We start from the raw sequence: 17,161 nt of genomic DNA, 5'->3' as shown, positions 1-17,161 counted from the left end.
AGACTACAACAACAACACCAAGGCCGAGCAGCCATTGAGGGATGTCAGCACAGCAGGGACCCATCTCCTGAGTGGCCCAGCTGTCCTGATTTTGCACCCTCAACCGGCGAGCCCGACAACTGCAAGGCTCTAGGACTCACAGAGCCCAGCAGGCCTTTGCACTCTAGCGCCCCTGCCTGGGTACCAATGAACCAGCTGTGCCCCATTGTCCCCAGGACCATTGTGACCGAGCACCCCTGTTGGGAGCTCCGGGATTTGCCCACAATTTCCCCTCTGCATCCAGTTTCTAGGTGGCCCCCTTCTTTATACTGGTGTAGCGCATACAGCTACCAACCCAACCAGCACATCTTCTGCAACTGGATGCCCCAAGGCAGGTAGCGAGTAACTGTTGGTGGTACTTTGGACCTTGGCCCCCTACAATCCCATGTCCTAAAGGAGATCCCCCTCCCACCCCCAAAACAGACCGTAAATAACTGTAGGCAACATATGCCTTTTCTCCCATAGGGAAGCATTGCTCGGTAAAGTCGCATTTAAGGGAACTATTTACTTACCTGTAAAAATTTGTATTTAAAAACATACTTACTTGATAATAAAGTTCTTGGTATTAAATGTACATAAAAATGAGACTTATTTTTCTAAATGGGTTTCGGATTTATTACCTGTGTGGGTACAACAAATGCTTAGCACTACCCACTGATATTTCTAACTGCTCGCCCACACTACCACAAAAGAGAGCATTTGGGATATCATTTGAGCCTCTGTAAACCAACTGGGGTTTGCCTGGACTCTTTACACTGTGTACCTCATTTAAGTCCACTATATAAAGAGCCAGCTTCCTTCAGAACCTACATGGAACTTCTTAACACTAGGAGGTCATACCTGTCAGACAGGAATACAAAATTAATTTCTGGATGGTATAGAGTCTCCTGGGCTCGACTGAGGATATCTTTGTGTGGTGCACTGTGTTGACTTCAGAAGCCCTTTATCAACACTAGGGCTGGGCGTAGTTCGGGAAGTAGTGCTATGCGTAACTACGCGAAGTGCACTTCGCACTACGCGAGCTACGCGTAGCACTAAGCGAACTGCGTAGTACCCTGTTTGCACTGTGCAATCATTGAAAACAGCATCTTGCACAGTGCAAGCTGTAGTTTTCTGCCACACAAGTAGTTTTTTACTCGAGGTGCAGCTTTCTCATCGCAGACTGGTAGTTTCTCATCGCAGCGGTCGCAAGCATACACGACCACTCGCAATGAGAAACCTGACCTCCCCGCGTTGAGAATCTCACGGGAGGTTTATTTTCCACGTTCACGATCGGCAACTTGATGTTGCTGATCGCGAACAAGGAAAAAGTCTCGCCGGGATATTATTTTGCTTGCTCGCGGTCGCCAACTTGACGTTGAGGACCGTGAGCAAGCAAAAAATAACCGCTGAAATACGCTACGCGTGTTTGTACTGTGCTACGTGCAGTTCGCGTAGTGCGAAGAAGCGCAAACTACGCAAACTACGCGAGCATAGCGTAGTGCTTTGCCCAGAGTTAATCAACACAATGGGCTTGTGGTCAACTCGTACACCGTAAAATCATCATGGTAAACCAAAGAGCAATTGATCGCTCTTCAGCAAACATGGCTCCAGTGGAATTAGTTATGATGGACCTCAGTCCAGTCCACCTAGACTGGTGGACTGAGTGTGCCCTGTATGAAAGTGATGAACACTGGTGGGAAACAGAGGAGAGCCACGCGTCAACCAGGTTGAGACAACAGTTTTCCTCGGGCAGTAAGGGGCTGTGGCACTGAAAGCACATAGATGAGTGCACAAAAAGAATGCAGAGTCTGCTCCAGACAATAGCAGTTGAAAACCTCGGAAGCCAGCTATCCTTTATTTATTTTTTAGATCTTGAAGAGCAATTTCTGAATACTATACCCAATGGTTGGACTGCACTCCCTTGCATTTGTGTTGCTAGCTATATGGGGTAATTTAAAGACTGGAAAGTTATCTTCAGAGAACGTGTGGTTTTAGATTAATGGAGTATATGCCTGTCCCCGGATGTGGAAATGCATGAAATTCCCTACGCCAGTTAGAGCGATCACTTGGGTATTTAGCAACCATAATATTTATCATTCGGCTTTCCCACCTATATTCGACACCTGATTTTCCTAGGTCTATTAGCACTGTGTGACTCACCTTTGAAGTGTACAAATGCCCAGGGAGTCAAATCAGGGCTTGAGAGTCAATCCATCACTACAGGTGGCAAGGCATGTCAAGTGGTGGGTAAAGAAAGAAGTGTAGGTAAGCGACCTGCTAAGCATAATGTGAGTGCTGGACATTCACATCCTTTTTTAGAACTCTTTATTTTTACTGTCTTAGTTTTCCCTTCTGGGATAAACTTTATTGCTGAAACAATTCTAGATCGTCCAGGATCCCTTATTGTGTTGAAGGTTGCTGAAGATTTTCAGAGGACATTCCAGTTTTGTGGCTGCCCATCGCCACCCTCCCCCCCCCCACCCTTGGCGTTCAGACTGCTCCAAGAACTCAGGTGCAGAGTGCTGCTGTTCCATCATAAGGCTGTAATTGTCAGCCCCACTTTGATCTGTGTCATTTGCTGTCAGTGCCTTTTGAGGGTCTCTGTGTGCCTTCTTTCCAGAGCCATCCGACTGAACTTGTAGCAATGATTAAGATCATAGGAACCCTAGAACTACTGCGGTATCTTCTGACCACACTTCTTTTCCCCCTCTAAGGTGCAGGGTCCAACTGGTGCAGTGCTGTGGCACAGTCAGCAGAAGTGGACTGGTGTCCACACTCTGGGAAACTCTGCCACACTGAGACCATGCAATGGAATATAAACTGCATAAGCAGCACTGCCTCCAGTTCCTGCCTGGCCGATGCGCTCACCCACTATCTGACAGCAGTTGAGTGAAAGCGATGAATATTGTTCAGCTGGCACTAGCTACCTCTGACAAACATGTCTCCTGGTCAGAACGTGATGGATAGTCACTTCTACTGCCGCCCTGCCTTTTTACAGGTGGGCCAACACTGTAGGAGTGGGATGAGGGTACAGGCTCTGTTGGTTTGTTACTTTCTTCTCAACTCTGTAAAGAGCCTTCCCTCTGGGGCTGTATTCAAGGATTAGCTTAATCTTCTCTCCAATCTTATCAAATGGAGCATTCTGGGGGACATTGCCATCGTGCAACCAATACATTCTCCTTCACCTTGTCCATTTCTTAAAGTGGATCTCTGCCACAACCCTCTTAGCATCTACCCTATGCAAAGTCAATGAACTTCCAGTTTTATCTTCAGTCCATAAACAATCCATCCCTTATTAGCAAAGAATCTTGTGTTAGTCATAATCTACCCTGCAGTATATTCAGCGATACTACAAACTTGCTGGAGGATTGTAATTCCACTCACCTACAGATGAAGAGGAACAAACCTAATCTCTATCTTACTCGAATGACGATTGCATAGAGTGGCGAGTTCTTTTGGCACCATTTAATTGACGTTTCCATTTAACTGCCACCTGCTCCGTTAAGGTCTACAGCTAACAGTGCAGCAGCGGTGCGCTAGTTCTTTCACTTCACTCTGCTGGTTTTGGCCTCCCAAAAGATCTAACTTGGAGAGTGAGGTCTGTAACATTGGTTGCCTCTTAAATCGTTTTTCAGCGCCTTCATTGGTTCTAGGAAAAACAACAAGTGATGGACTGAATGTGGATCAATGTCACACACTCCCCCAGTCAAAAGATCTGGGCCCAAATCCATCGTTTTTTTGCACTCCACACCACCCTGGGTTAGACAATGGTGATATGCAAATCAGCTCTGACCCTGTTGCCCCATGGAAACAGTCCAGTCCGAACTACAAAAGCCATGTCCTTCCCAGAACGGAATCAAGCATCCGAGGACCGGACCGGTTCGGAGGTAACACCTCTCATCAGCCCGGCTAGCTTGACTCCAAGTGGTGTGGAGTGCCTGGGACCCACGTCTGGGCATCCCCAGCGCACTTAGGGCGGCAATTGCAAAAACAACAAGTGATGGACTGAATGTGGATCAATGTCACACACTCCCCCAGTCAAAAGATCTGGGCCCAAATCCATCGTTTTTTTGTACTCCACACCACCCTGGGTTAGACAATGGCGATATACAAATCAGCTCTGACCCTGTTGCCCCATGGGAACAGTCCAGTCCGAACTACAAAAGCCATGTCCTTCCCAGAACGGAATCAAGCATCCGAGGACCGGACCGGTTTCGAGGGCCCAGATCTTTGGACTGGGGTGAGTGTGTGACATTGATCCACAGTCGATCCATCACCTGTTGTTTTTGCATATTCCGCCCTAAGTGCGCTGGGGATGCCCAGACGTGGGTCCCAGGCACTCCACACCACTGAGTCAAGCTAGCCGGGCTGATGAGAGGTGTTACCTCGAAACCGGTCCGGTCCTCGGATGCTTGATTCCGTTCTGGGAAGGACATGGCTTTTGTAGTTCTGACTGGACTGTTCCCATGGGGCACAGGGTCAGAGCTGATTTGCATATCGCCACTGTCTAACCCAGGGTGGTGTGGAGTGCAAAAAAACGATGGATTTGGGCCCAGATCTTTGGACTGGGGTGAGTGTGTGACATTGATCCACATTCGATCCATCACCTGTTGTTTTTGCATATTCCGCCCTAAGTGCGCTGGGGATGCCCAGACGTGGGTCCCAGGCACTCCACACCACTGGAGTCAAGCTAGCCGGGCTGATGAGGTGTTACCTCGAAACCGGTCCGGTATTCGGCTGCTTGATTCCGTTCTGGGAAGGACATGGCTTTTGTAGTTCGGACTGGACTGTTCCCATGGGGCACAGGGTCAGAGCTGATTTGCATATCGCCATTGTCTAACCCAGGGTGGTGTGGAGTGCAAAAAAACTATGGATTTGGGCCCAGATCTTTGGACTGGGGTGAGTGTGTGACATTGATCCACATTCGATCCATCACCTGTTGTTTCTTCATTGGTTCTAGGAGCAGAACTCAGGTTGACCACAGTACCACAAAAATGGTCAGGTTTGAAATACAATCTTCTTACAATAAGTCAACGACAGATGTAGAGACAAAGAGTATGGATTCCTCCTGTAGTAGCCCCATTTCTACAAAGCCTCTAAAACAGGACGCTTACAGATAAGATGGCTGATAATGTGCCCAACGTGCAAGCCTCCAACATAAGACAGGGAGGTTGGCTGATATGATAACAGCACTGGAGAAAGGAATGGTAGAGCTGGAAGATACCAGTACAACTCCTTCTGAATCAGTTCATGCTCTTGAACATCGCTTATGCTAGTACAATGTACAAATTTTGGATCTTAATTGAAACTGGGGTTATGACTAACATGTTTTGATCTCTCCGTGACGGCTCAACCCTTATCTGCTACCCTCCAGTTCAATCATGGACTGTACCGACTGTCTCACTACATGTCTGCCCAAACTAGATGTGCAACTGCACAATCCTAATTCACTTTGAAGACTACAAGAATAGGATGGAGGTGCTTGCTGTAGCCAAGGTGAAGAAGGAAATAGTGTACAACGTTATCAGTCTCTCTCGGACTATCCTTACTTCAGACATGGTGCCTATTAGGTATTGTTTTGTTACAGGCAGTTCTTATATATTGGTTCTATTGGGAGGTCTATGTGGTGCATTGCCATTTCCAGAAGGGCACAGTTGGGATGGGTGAACAGGGTTTAACACATTCCAATAGTTGTACAGGATTCATTAGTACTGGAATCCTACTCAATATTATAAGGAGATGTCCGCCTCATGCCTGATAATAAGCGAGGGGCTACAATTCAGTGTTCTCCCACTCCTTATTTAATTTCCAGTGTAGTCTATCAAATTTAATACATTTCCCTAATCAAGCAGCACACTCTTTTTCACTGTTCATGAGGCATTCATGAACAGACTCAGCTGACTGCACCAGGATGAACAAAACCCTCGAAGAAGTAGGTTAATTTATTTTGATAATTGGCAACCTAGGCTCTTTAAGATTCCATCTAATGAACAGTTACAGCCGCCCTAGCATATCTGTTGTTCTCTTCTATGAGTGCTTTCTAACACAATGTTATCATTATGTGGGTAACCACTGGATTTAGGGTGCTTTCAATTTCAGCTATCTTGTGCTCGACTGATCAGCTCGTATTCCCCAGCTGCAATCTAAGATGTCCAAGTACAGACAGCAGCTTCTATCCAATGACGTCCCTACGGACCTGTAGCACTCTCTCCACACTGATTATCATCACTACTCCTGCTATTCCACTACACTTGATTTGGAATAGCAGACTTAACAAATTACATCTCTCCTCCAGTTCCATGAGGAAATGAACATACAGTTCTATAAAGGAATACCTTGTCTGAAAATAATTACAGTGACTGCCACCCCACCAAGCCCAAAACATTTGTGAAGAATGAATGTGTAGCTGATACATGTTTACTTAATTCCTACTCTCCTCTTGTGCAAGGTTCTTGTGTAAATGTAAATGTATAGGCATTTATATAGCGCACTACTTACCCGGAGGGTCCCAAGGCGCTTCGACCGCTGCGAAACCCTTCCTGGCTTCCCTGAGAGATGGTCCCTTAATAGGTATCTCCAGGGTGAGACCAGGCATCCCCGGCGGTCTGGTGGGGCCGTTAGTGAAGATGAGGCAAGCTAATGCCCAGAGTTGCCGAGTGTGATCGCTGATCAGAGTGGGCACCGAGGCGAGAGAATTATCAAGTCCGCTGACCCTGGTCCAGAAACCTGCCGCGCCGGGAATCGAACCCTGGTCCCGGGCCGTCCTCTGCTCTCGGGTCTGCCGCCTCTAACCAGTGAGCCACACTACTTCGCTTTGCAGCTAGGTTTACCCTTACTCACATGCAACATGGTAACTTCACCATGCCCCTCCTGTATGATAGCTTACAATAATCTCTCATCCACCATGTGCTGAGCTCCACATTTTCGGCTGGAACAATACCTCTGCCCTTGCCTGCATTAAAGCTTACTTATGCCACGCCTGGTCTCTGTTAAATGTTTGTTTAAACCTTCCTATATTGTTCTACTTGTGTCTGTGGTATCAACCTATTTACAAGTTTTTGTGTTGTCTGCAAAGAGGTAAAATGTACACCTCCAGACGTGCTGCAACTGTCGCTGGTATGGACCTAGCACAAATCCTCTGGGAATCACACTGGCATTCCTCCCAAGACTGTTCTTTATACTTATCGTCTAGGTCTCCTGTCACATTATGTTTTTTTTTTCCCCTCGCTCAGTTGATCACCCTAAGGATACCTAGCTTTAACATGAGCACTCTCTCTGGGGGAGTGTCAAAGACCCTGCTGATCTAGCACGTTGTTTTATTACTGACTACATGCAGAAAAATGGTAATCTTAAGGTAAACGTGTGATATGTATATTATATGTATTACAAAATATGTATCTTGCGAAAATGAACCAATAAAGTTTTCTTTTTATGTTAAATAATAACCATATAGAGTACCCATACAACTAGCAGCAGAATATTTATCATACAGTGCATGTTGTTCACTATAAAGCAGGTAGGTGTTTTAACATTTAGTACTCCGAAAAGATGCCTGATTGAGGACCATGAAGGCTTTAGTCCTCATCTGCAGCACGTGGAGATTTTTTCCCTACAGTTACTTAACATTTATGCAAATTACCAGACTGCCTACAAAGCACAAATATGACAATGACCTTAAATAAAGAAAAAAGTTTAAAGGAAAGAAATTCATGATCTTCAAGATCCTGACCTTGTTATGAGTGGTAAAAAGGTACAGTGGGTTGCGGACACGTTCCAATATCTAGGCATCGAACTCTATCACTGTGCAGACGACCTTGTCGCTGGAAACCTCGGCCGAGCAGTGACATCCCTCAAATCGCAGATGCGGTTTTAGAGTACTTTGCCACTATCTGTAACAGGTGGGGTTGTACTCACCAAAATGGTTGTGCTGCCGAGACTCTTGTACTATTTTATGAATCTACCGGTTTATGTCCTAGCTTCCTATTTTACTCCACTGGAAAAACAGATCCTTGATTTTATCTGGGGTAATACCCGACAAAGGATTACACTGCGGAAATTATACCCAACAGTAGGCCAGGGCGGACTGTTGGCTCCTTGTCTCGAGCATTACTATCTCGCCTCGCAACTCCAGTGGGTAGCCCGCTGGCTCTCAAACAGTCACAGCGCAGATACTGCTACCACAAATCCGCCCTACCCCCTACATCATATTGTCAGCCTCTTTCACCCAGGTACACGCTCACGACCACCAGAGCCCTTGCTGATGGGAGTGGCCTATAGGTGCTTCCGCAGAAGTTTGTATATTACGCGGAAGTTGATCCCCTATGCACCAGCGATACCACTGGAAGGGACACCTGATGGCCTTACGTTAATCTCCACGCAGCTACTCAGAAGGTGGCAGGAAAATGACGTTTAGACACAGGGGGACTTGTGTAGAGAGGGCCCCCTTTTGCCATACACGACCCTGGTAGAGGAAAATGGGCTCCCGACAGGCCACTTTCTGACACATCGCACATTGATGGCTTCACTTGCGGCTAAGTGGGGAGACATGACAGTAGGGCCACAGGCACATCTCGCCATACAATATTTGCATGTTCTAGGAACGGCTAGACACCTGAAACGATGGTTTGCAGCCTCCTTGAGGATGCATACAGCCGTCAGCCTCGACCCGCTGCGCTATAAGTGGGAAGATGATCTGGGACACCAGTTTAGCGATACAGCATGGGCTCCGGTGCTTGAAAGCCCGACGCGCTTCCTTCGTAATACACGTTTATGGCAAATACAACTTTTTATCGTACATAGGGGGTATCTCACGCCCGAAAAAATGCATCAATACTTTAACCGGGTAGACGCCCAATATCCGTGATGCACGGAGCATCGGGCTGGGATAATTCACATGCTCTGGGTCTGTGTTCGGGTGAGTGCCTACTGGAGCCAAGTGGCCTCTCTCCTGCACACCTGCACAAGCAGAACACTAACGTATGACTGGCCGACCTACCTACTGTACAAATTTCATAGAACTCCCGCTACAAAGGTCACCTCGAGATTCCTAGATTTGGGACTGATTGTGGCCAAACGGCTCGTCACCAAGAAGTGGAAGGCGCCCGATCCCCCTACGGTCATGGCCTGGCGGAACTCAATGCTTGCTTGGGTAAAGGCAGAGAGCCTCGCCATGCAACGCAAGGAAACGCAGGGACTACGTAATATCCCTATCGCGACGAGCTGGGACGGCCTGTACGCGGAGCTGCAGCTCCCTGCAGATAGGGCGGGACAGATTTCCCCTGATTCACACTCTGGAGGTCACTGATGCCACACTGAACTTGAGTTGTATGTACACAGCAATATTTACTGGCTGTATCACACACTACCACTACAAAAGGGCCAACACATACTGTAAGTAAAAGGAATGATAGTTGGTTATCCCCGATAATAAATAACACACTACCTCCGACGGGACATCAAAGGACTGAATAATAGTTACTAAAGATGTTATATGTTCTTTCCTTAATACGTTAATGCATTCTAAGTATAATCTCTCGCTCTGTAATTATGATACAGTCCAACACAATGCCAATAACAATAATGTGATCCTCTGCGTAGTGCGTTAGCTATACAGACAAACGCAAACAATTCGCTTGCAATGCACATGCCCTTTTGGATAAATACGACTGAATGTTTAGCGAGCGTTGTATTCTTGACTTATGAAATAAATTTGCCCTCTCACTGTATGTTTGCCATATTCATATTGCATGTTACACAAACTGCTACTGCTTACACACGAGTCATTTGTACTGTATTTCCTTAAAATGAGAAACAATAAAAGATTTACAACACAAAAAAAATGAAAAATTCATGACTTTGTATCTACCAAGAAGCCAACCTCAACAAAGCTGGATGCAACCATCATAAAGAACAGGAGACCAAATATACAACTAAAAATGTGAGTAAGTTCCTTACTTGGATTTGTTGGTGGAACTGCTCTTGCTGGGCAGTGATCTGTTCTTGACACTGCTTCTCCACCAAGTTGAACAGCTGTAACCACCTGGCCTGTTAAATGTGAAAAATGAAAAATTACATGGTGCTTAGAAACACAGTATCTTTACTATTACCGCATTACACCACACACAGGAGCCACGTAGCCCATTTAAATGAGCCAAGTTAATTGTTTGCAAATACGCAGTCGTCTTTTTTTCCACCCTCCGATTTGCAAACCGCATTACATAGCTAGCCAGAGTGTCGTTTTCACAGTATTTTATTTTGCTGTTGCCATATTTTTGATTTCTTTATAAGAATACTGTTTTATACATGCATGAATGGTGTAGACAGTGTGGTGCAGGGTGGGGTGTATGTGTAATAGAAAGATAGTGGGATGTTAAATAATACTTCCCATTAAAAGTAAATATCCTTGGGGCGACCATGCTGAGTTCCGAGTCCAGGGCACCCACCAGGGATAATATAGCGCGTCATTTGGGCCAAACTGCCCAGACCTTTGTGAAACAACTGAAGCAGACATGATGATGACCCTAATGGTGACAAAAGATATTTGCCCCTGCTCCTGCACTTGGGGAGTGCCTTTGCTGCTGAAGATGGGAGTGTTCTGGTGGTGTAGGTGGCCTCAAGAAATGGAGAGCGGCTCCTCTAATTTCAACGTGGGAGAGGCAGAATAGAATCCGATGATTTCCACTCTGGCAGACAGCACTGGGGAGAGCAGGGCCATTCCCAGACCAAATTGGTTGATAAAATAAGAACATGTAACAACCCACATTGCAACTTCTGGCAAGGGGAATGAAACCCAGCAAATTCCCAAAACTTTTGCTAAATTCATTGCAAAGTAATTTTGCTGCGCACATCCCACGTGGACATTCCATGAGCAACATTGAGAAGGGCCCCCTTTAGAATGTCTCCTCCTCATACTGACCTGCTTAACAACCCCTGCTTCATCCACCATGCTTCCTATGAATGATACAATGGCAGCGGTGTGATAAAAGGCCCAGAAATCGCCTAACAGACTCACTGGCTCCACAAAAATCTGAACATGAACACATTGAAAGGATGCCTCCAAGGGAAAACTCACTGGATAAACAGATGGCCAAAATCAATCTACGTACCAGCCCTACAAAGGGCAGCATCCTATAACTCCTGCTAGAGCTAAAAAACGCAAAAATAACAGGTGATGGACAGAATGCAGAACAATGTCATACATTCACCCCAGTACAGAGATCTGGGCCTAAATCCATCGTTTTTTTGCTCACCATGCCTTTCCAGTTTGAACCCAGCCATATGCAAATCAGTCTTGACCCTGTGCCCCATGGGAACAGTCCAGCCCAAACTGCCAAGCCAGGTCCTCCCTGGACAGGAAACAAGCATCCAAGGACCGGTTTCGGGCTTTCAGCCCTCATCAGCCAGGATAGCTTGATTCTAGTGGCATGGAGAGTACGGGACTCACGTCTGAGCATACCCGTCCCACTCGGGGTGACAAATGCAAAAATAACAAGTGATGGACAGAATGCAGAACAATGTCATACATTCACCCCAGTACAGAGATCTGGGCCTAAAACCATCGTTTTTTTGCTCACCATGCCTTTCCAGTTTGAACCCAGCCATATGCAAATCAGTCTTGACCCTGTGCCCCATGGGAACAGTCCAGCCCGAACTCCCAAGCCAGGTCCTCCCTGGACTGGAAACAAGCATCAAAGGACCGGTTTCGGGCTTTCAGCCCTCATCAGCCTGGGTAGCTTGATTCCAGTGGCATGGAGAGCACGGGACTCACGTCTGAGCATACCCGTCCCACTCGGGGTGACAAAATGCAAAAATAACAGGTGATGGACAGAATGCAGAACAATGTCATACATTCACCCCAGTACAGAGATCTGGGCCTAAATCCATCGTTTTTCTGCTCACCATGCCTTTCCAGTTTTAACTCAGCCATATGCAAATCAGTCTTGACCCTGTGCCCCATGGGAATAGTCCAGCCCGAACTGCCAAGCCAGGTCCTCCCTGGACTGGAAACAAGCATCCAAGGACCGGTTTCGGGCTTTCAGCCCTCATCAGCCTGGATAGCTTGATTCCAGTGGCATAGAGAGCACGGGACTCACGTCTAAGCTTTCCCGTCCCACTCGGGGTGACAAATGCAAAAATAACAGGTGATGGACAGAATGCAGAACAATGTCATACATTCACCCCAGTACAGAGATCTGGGCCTAAATCCATCGGATGCCACTGGATTCAAGCAAGCGGGCTGAAGACGGCTGGAATGCCAGAAACCGGTCCTCTGAAGCTTGTTTCCGGTCCAGGGAAGACATGGCTTGGCAGTTCGGGCTGGACTGTTCCCATGAGGCACAGGGTCAGACTGATTTGCATATAGCCATGTCTGAACTAGGGTGGCAGAGTGGGCTAAAGAACGGTGATGGATTAAACCCAAATCTTTTGACTGGGTGTGAGTGTTTGATTGATTCAGATGCTCCGCCCATCACCACCCTCTTTTGTACTGCTTTTGGCCGCCATAAGTGTGGCAGGGTATGCTCAGACGTGAGTTCCTTGCTCATTTTGCCACTGGATTCAAGCAAGCCGGGCTGAAGACGGCTGGAATGCCAGAAACCGGTCCTCGGAAGCTTGTTTCCGGTCCAGGGAAGACATGGCTTGGCAGTTCGGGCTTGACTGTTCCCATGAGGCACAGGGTCAGACTGATTTGCATATAGCCATATCTGAACCGGGCTGGCAGAGTGGGCTATAGAACGGTGATGGATTAAACCCAGATCTTTTGACTGGGTCTGAGTGTTTGATTGATTCAGATGCTCCGTCCATCACCACCCCCTTTTGTAGAGTTCAAAAACGACACCACAGTGCTCCCGCAGGACGTCACTAAATACCTTCGGGCTCTGGACCACTCATTACAGAAAGCAGAGACACATTGGAGGACATGTTGAAATGGACATGTCCGAGTAGCTTCATGTGCATGATGATCTTGCTGAAGAATAACTGTACTGGACAGCATCACCATTTGATGTTTGAGAAAATTGACGATTGAGAAAACTGTAGCCAAAGTAATAATATATGCATCAAGGACTCAAAGATACATCAAATACAGACTTGGAAACACAAGTGTAGGCTCTCTTTCACCTTGTCCTACAGCCACCTAATGACAAAGACATTATTTCAGATAGAACTTAACATATATTTATATAAATCAGAGGTGGCCCGAATCATCCTTGGTCTACCAGACGCAAATCGTGTTACAACCCCAGAGAGGCTGTCCATTCGAACTCTGACCCCCAGCTGGAACCACTGTGCGGTCAGGGAGACAACTGCAAAAGAGACAATGGAGGCTAGAGAATCAACTTCTGAGGAGCACTGGACTCTTATAAATGGACTTCCTATCTTCCTTACAACACAGTCCTTCTCTCCCATATATCAAGCAGGTTTTTAACTAACCCTCAGGTTCGAACTCAGAAAAAAGTCACGTTAGCTACTCACATACATTTCTCACCTCTCCATATTTGCTCTTGGTCCAAAGGCAGTGTTAATTTGTGCTTAGCCTTCTGTATCATTTCCTTGTGTCTGCCCCTTATATAGGACACAACTGGTCACTTTATTGGGTTTGCTATTTGTTTGCACACATTGCAATCTCCCATCATGTTTGTGTTGAATTTACTGTTAATGTCATAAATCTCACGTTTTGTTATTCCCCGTTTTTGATGATACAGAGTAGCTCATTCTGAAAATTGTAGTCAGGGACTAACCATCATCTATCTTCTCTTTTGCTATTTTGGTCTATTAGTTTGCTCAAGCACACAAACCCACCTTTACATACAATATCTGGATTGGTGCAGATAAGACAGCATGCTAGTTCAACACTATGGCACTTGAAACCCTAAACAATGCAACATGATGTCGCTACTTATGTGTTGCACTGAATGCTCAGGGTCTTTATTCACCAGTGAAAAGGAGAGCAGTGTTAAAATGGCTCACAGCGAAGGACTTGGACATGATAGTGGTCCAAAAAACCCTCCTGAAGAAGACTGCCCACATAGAATTATGCCTATTTCCACTTTAGCGCTCTGAATTCAGGAGTTCCTATCCTATTAAGATGAGGGTAATAAATAAAATAAAAGGGGGTGACACACCAGGAGAGGAAGAAAAAAAGTCTGAAACAGTTCATGGTTAGGCAATTAGGACACACAATGTTGTATCTTAAGCAACCGCTTGCTTGCCCAAAAACTCGGGAAGCTGGAAGCATAGTGAAAGATGAGAACTTGTTCCAGACTTAATATTGAGACACATGTAACACATCTCTCTCTTATTAGACATCCCTTTTCATGTCCAAGGGGATAGAAGTAACACGGGGTAACCCCCTACTTAGCAAACTTTACATTCCCACCTATTGAGTAAGACACATTATACCAACTAGATGACCTTATTGAAGAATCAGAAATAACATCAAGTCAAGTCAAGTCAGAGAATTTATATAGCGCACTACCTACCCAGAGGGTCTCAAGGCGCTTAGAAAGGGGAGGAGGATTACTTGTCAAATATCCACGTTTTAAGTTGCTTTCTGAATGCTAGGTGGTTCTGGGTGAGGCGAAGGTGCGCGGGGAGTGAGTTCCATGTTTTAGCAGCCAGGTATGAGAAGGATCTGCCTCCCATGGTGGTCTTGTTGATGCGAGGTACAGTGGCGAGGGCATGGCTGGAAGAACGTAGTTGGCGGGGGGGGGTGTAGAAGGACAGTCGTGAGTTGAGGCATTCTGGTCCGATGTCGTAGAGTGATTTGTGTGCGTGGGTTAGCAGACGGAAAGTGATTCTCTTATTGACGGGTAGCCAGTGGAGGTCTTTCAGGTGATCAGAGATGTGTTCGTTGCGCGGGATGTCTAATATGATTCTGGCTGAGGCGTTTTGGATTCGTTGGAGTTTCTTCTGGAGTTTAGCGGTAGTACCTGCGTAGAGGGTGTTTCCGTAGTCCAGTCGGCTCGTGACTAGAGCATGGGTGACTGTTTTCCTTGTTTCGGTGGGGATCCAGCGAAATGTTTTCCTGAGCATGCGAAGAATGTTGAAGCAGGATGAGGATACGGCGCTGACTTGTCTGTTCATTGAAAGTGAAGAGTCAAGGATCACGCCTAGGTTCCGTGCGTGGTCTGTCGGGATGGGTGCTTTTCCAAGGGCTTCCGGCCACCAAGAGTCGTCCCATGCAGAGGGGGATGTGCCGAAGATGAGGACTTGTGTTTTGTCGGAGTTCAGTTTCAGACGGCTTTGTTTCATCCATTCGGCAACCTCTTTCATTCCTTCGTGTAGGTTAGTTTTGGCGGTGCTGGGGTCATTGGTGAGAGAAAGGATTAGTTGAGTGTCATCCGCGTAAGAGATGATGTTGAGGTTGTGTTGGCGGGCGATGGCCGCGAGGGGGCTCATGTATACGTTGAAGAGGGTGGGGCTGAGTGAGGATCCTTGTGGTACGCACAAGATGACTTCAGTGGCCTCGGACTTGAATGGTGGGAGGCGGACTCTCTGGGTTCTTCCGGTGAGGAACGAGGTGATCCATTCAAGTGCTTTTCCTTGTATTCCGATGTTATTGAGGCGTTGTAACAGGGTGCTGTGGCAGACTGTGTCGAATGCTGCAGAGAGGTCGAGGAGGATGAGGGCGACTGTGTCTCCATTGTCCAGTAGAGTTCGAATGTCGTCTGTTGCTGCGATGAGGGCGGTCTCAGTGCTGTGTTTTGCTCGGAAGCCAGATTGTGAGGAGTCGAGGGATTTGTTGGCTTCGAGGAAGGCGGCGAGCTGGTTGTTGACGGCTTTCTCGATGACTTTGGCCGCGAATGGAAGGAGCGAAATGGGGCGGTAATTTTTGAGTTCGTGGGGTCCGCTGTGGGTTTTTTCAGGAGGGCGGTGAGTTCAGCGTGTTTCCAGTCTTCCGGGAAGGTGGCGGAGTTGAAGGAGCAGTTGATGACGTCTCGGAGGTGCGGTGCTATGACGGAGTCTGCTTTGTTGAAGATGTGGTGAGGACATGGATCTGTGGGGGATCCTGAGTGGATGGAGTTCATCAGGCGGATGGTGTCCTCAGTGGAGATTGGGTTCCAGTCGTTAAGGGTGTTCACGGGGGGAGAGTGTTCAGCAGATTGTTGGGTGGGTTGGTCTCCGGGTTGGTTGTCGAAGCTGTTGTGGATGTCTGCAATCTTGTTGTGGAAGAATGAGGCTAGGGAGTTGCAGAGGGCTTGGGAGGGGGTGATGTCGTTGGAGTTGGCCGAGGGGTTGAAAAATTCCTTGACGATGTTGAAAAGTTCCTTGCTGTTGTGGGCGTTGTTGTCGAGTCGATCCTTGAATGCTGTTTTCTTGGCCTTTCGGATTAGTTGGTGGTGAGTGCGGGTGGCGTTTTTGAAGGCGTCTTTGGTGCTAGAGGTTGGGTCTTTTTTCCAGGCCTTTTCAAGGGAGCGGCAGAGTTTCTTGGACTTCTTAAGGTCATCGTTGAACCATGAGGCCTTCTTGCTGCCAGGTTTGCTTTGACGTTTTTTCAGTGGTGCTAAGGTGTCGGCGGTGTTGGATAACCATAGGGTTCCACCACACAACCAAGGCATCCTATCAATGCATTCTGATAGACCGTTTGACTAAGGTATTCAGTCAGTCAGCCATAACCCTTTTATTTTAGTTTATAAGAAAATAAATGATGCAGGCATCTAAATTTGAACAAAGATACAACAATAAAACTATCTAAAAATCCAGATACAGTTGATAAAGTAAAACAAAAAATTTAACAACCTCTTTCAAAAAACTAGCCAATTAAATTACGTTTATTCAATTCATAGCATTTGGAAAGCGCACAGCTACCTCCAAGGAGGTGTCCCAACGCTAGCGGACAGCACGTGAGAGCAAAGGTGAAAGTGACAATTTTATAGCCATAAGAGAGGTTTCCAACAAGAAGGTTTTGAGATTGAGTCTAAAAACTGGCATAGAAAAACAGATGAATTTTGTAGATAATAATTGTAAAAATATTAGGGCTGGTCTAGCTTGAGTAAAGTTTAAATCCTTTCACAGTGGTACTATACATTTGACCTGCAAATGCACAAAAAACCTATGGAATACAATAAAGTGCAACTTGTTGTGTGTTGAGAAAGAATCACACCCAGAAGGAGTCTGGCTATTAACTTGGTGCCAGCCTCTC

At 46.6% G+C, this 17,161-nt stretch overlaps 1 protein-coding gene across 3 annotated transcripts in view; it reads right to left on the bottom strand.

The window, feature by feature from the left end:
- MPHOSPH9 (M-phase phosphoprotein 9) overlaps positions 1-17,161 on the bottom strand; it is a 692,762-nt gene that overhangs the window by 554,577 nt on the left and 121,024 nt on the right. For all 3 annotated transcript variants that reach the window (XM_086942918.1, XM_086942920.1, XM_086942919.1), the window contains exon 4: positions 9,976-10,065. In XM_086942918.1, coding sequence (XP_086799044.1) covers positions 9,976-10,065 — 90 coding nt within the window. The remainder of the gene's footprint in view (positions 1-9,975; positions 10,066-17,161) is intronic.

This window comes from Lissotriton vulgaris, chromosome 11, assembly GCF_964263255.1.
Source record: "Lissotriton vulgaris chromosome 11, aLisVul1.2, whole genome shotgun sequence".
Classification (NCBI taxonomy): domain Eukaryota; kingdom Metazoa; phylum Chordata; class Amphibia; order Caudata; family Salamandridae; genus Lissotriton; species Lissotriton vulgaris.
This window is presented reverse-complemented; position numbering and strand designations above follow the sequence as displayed.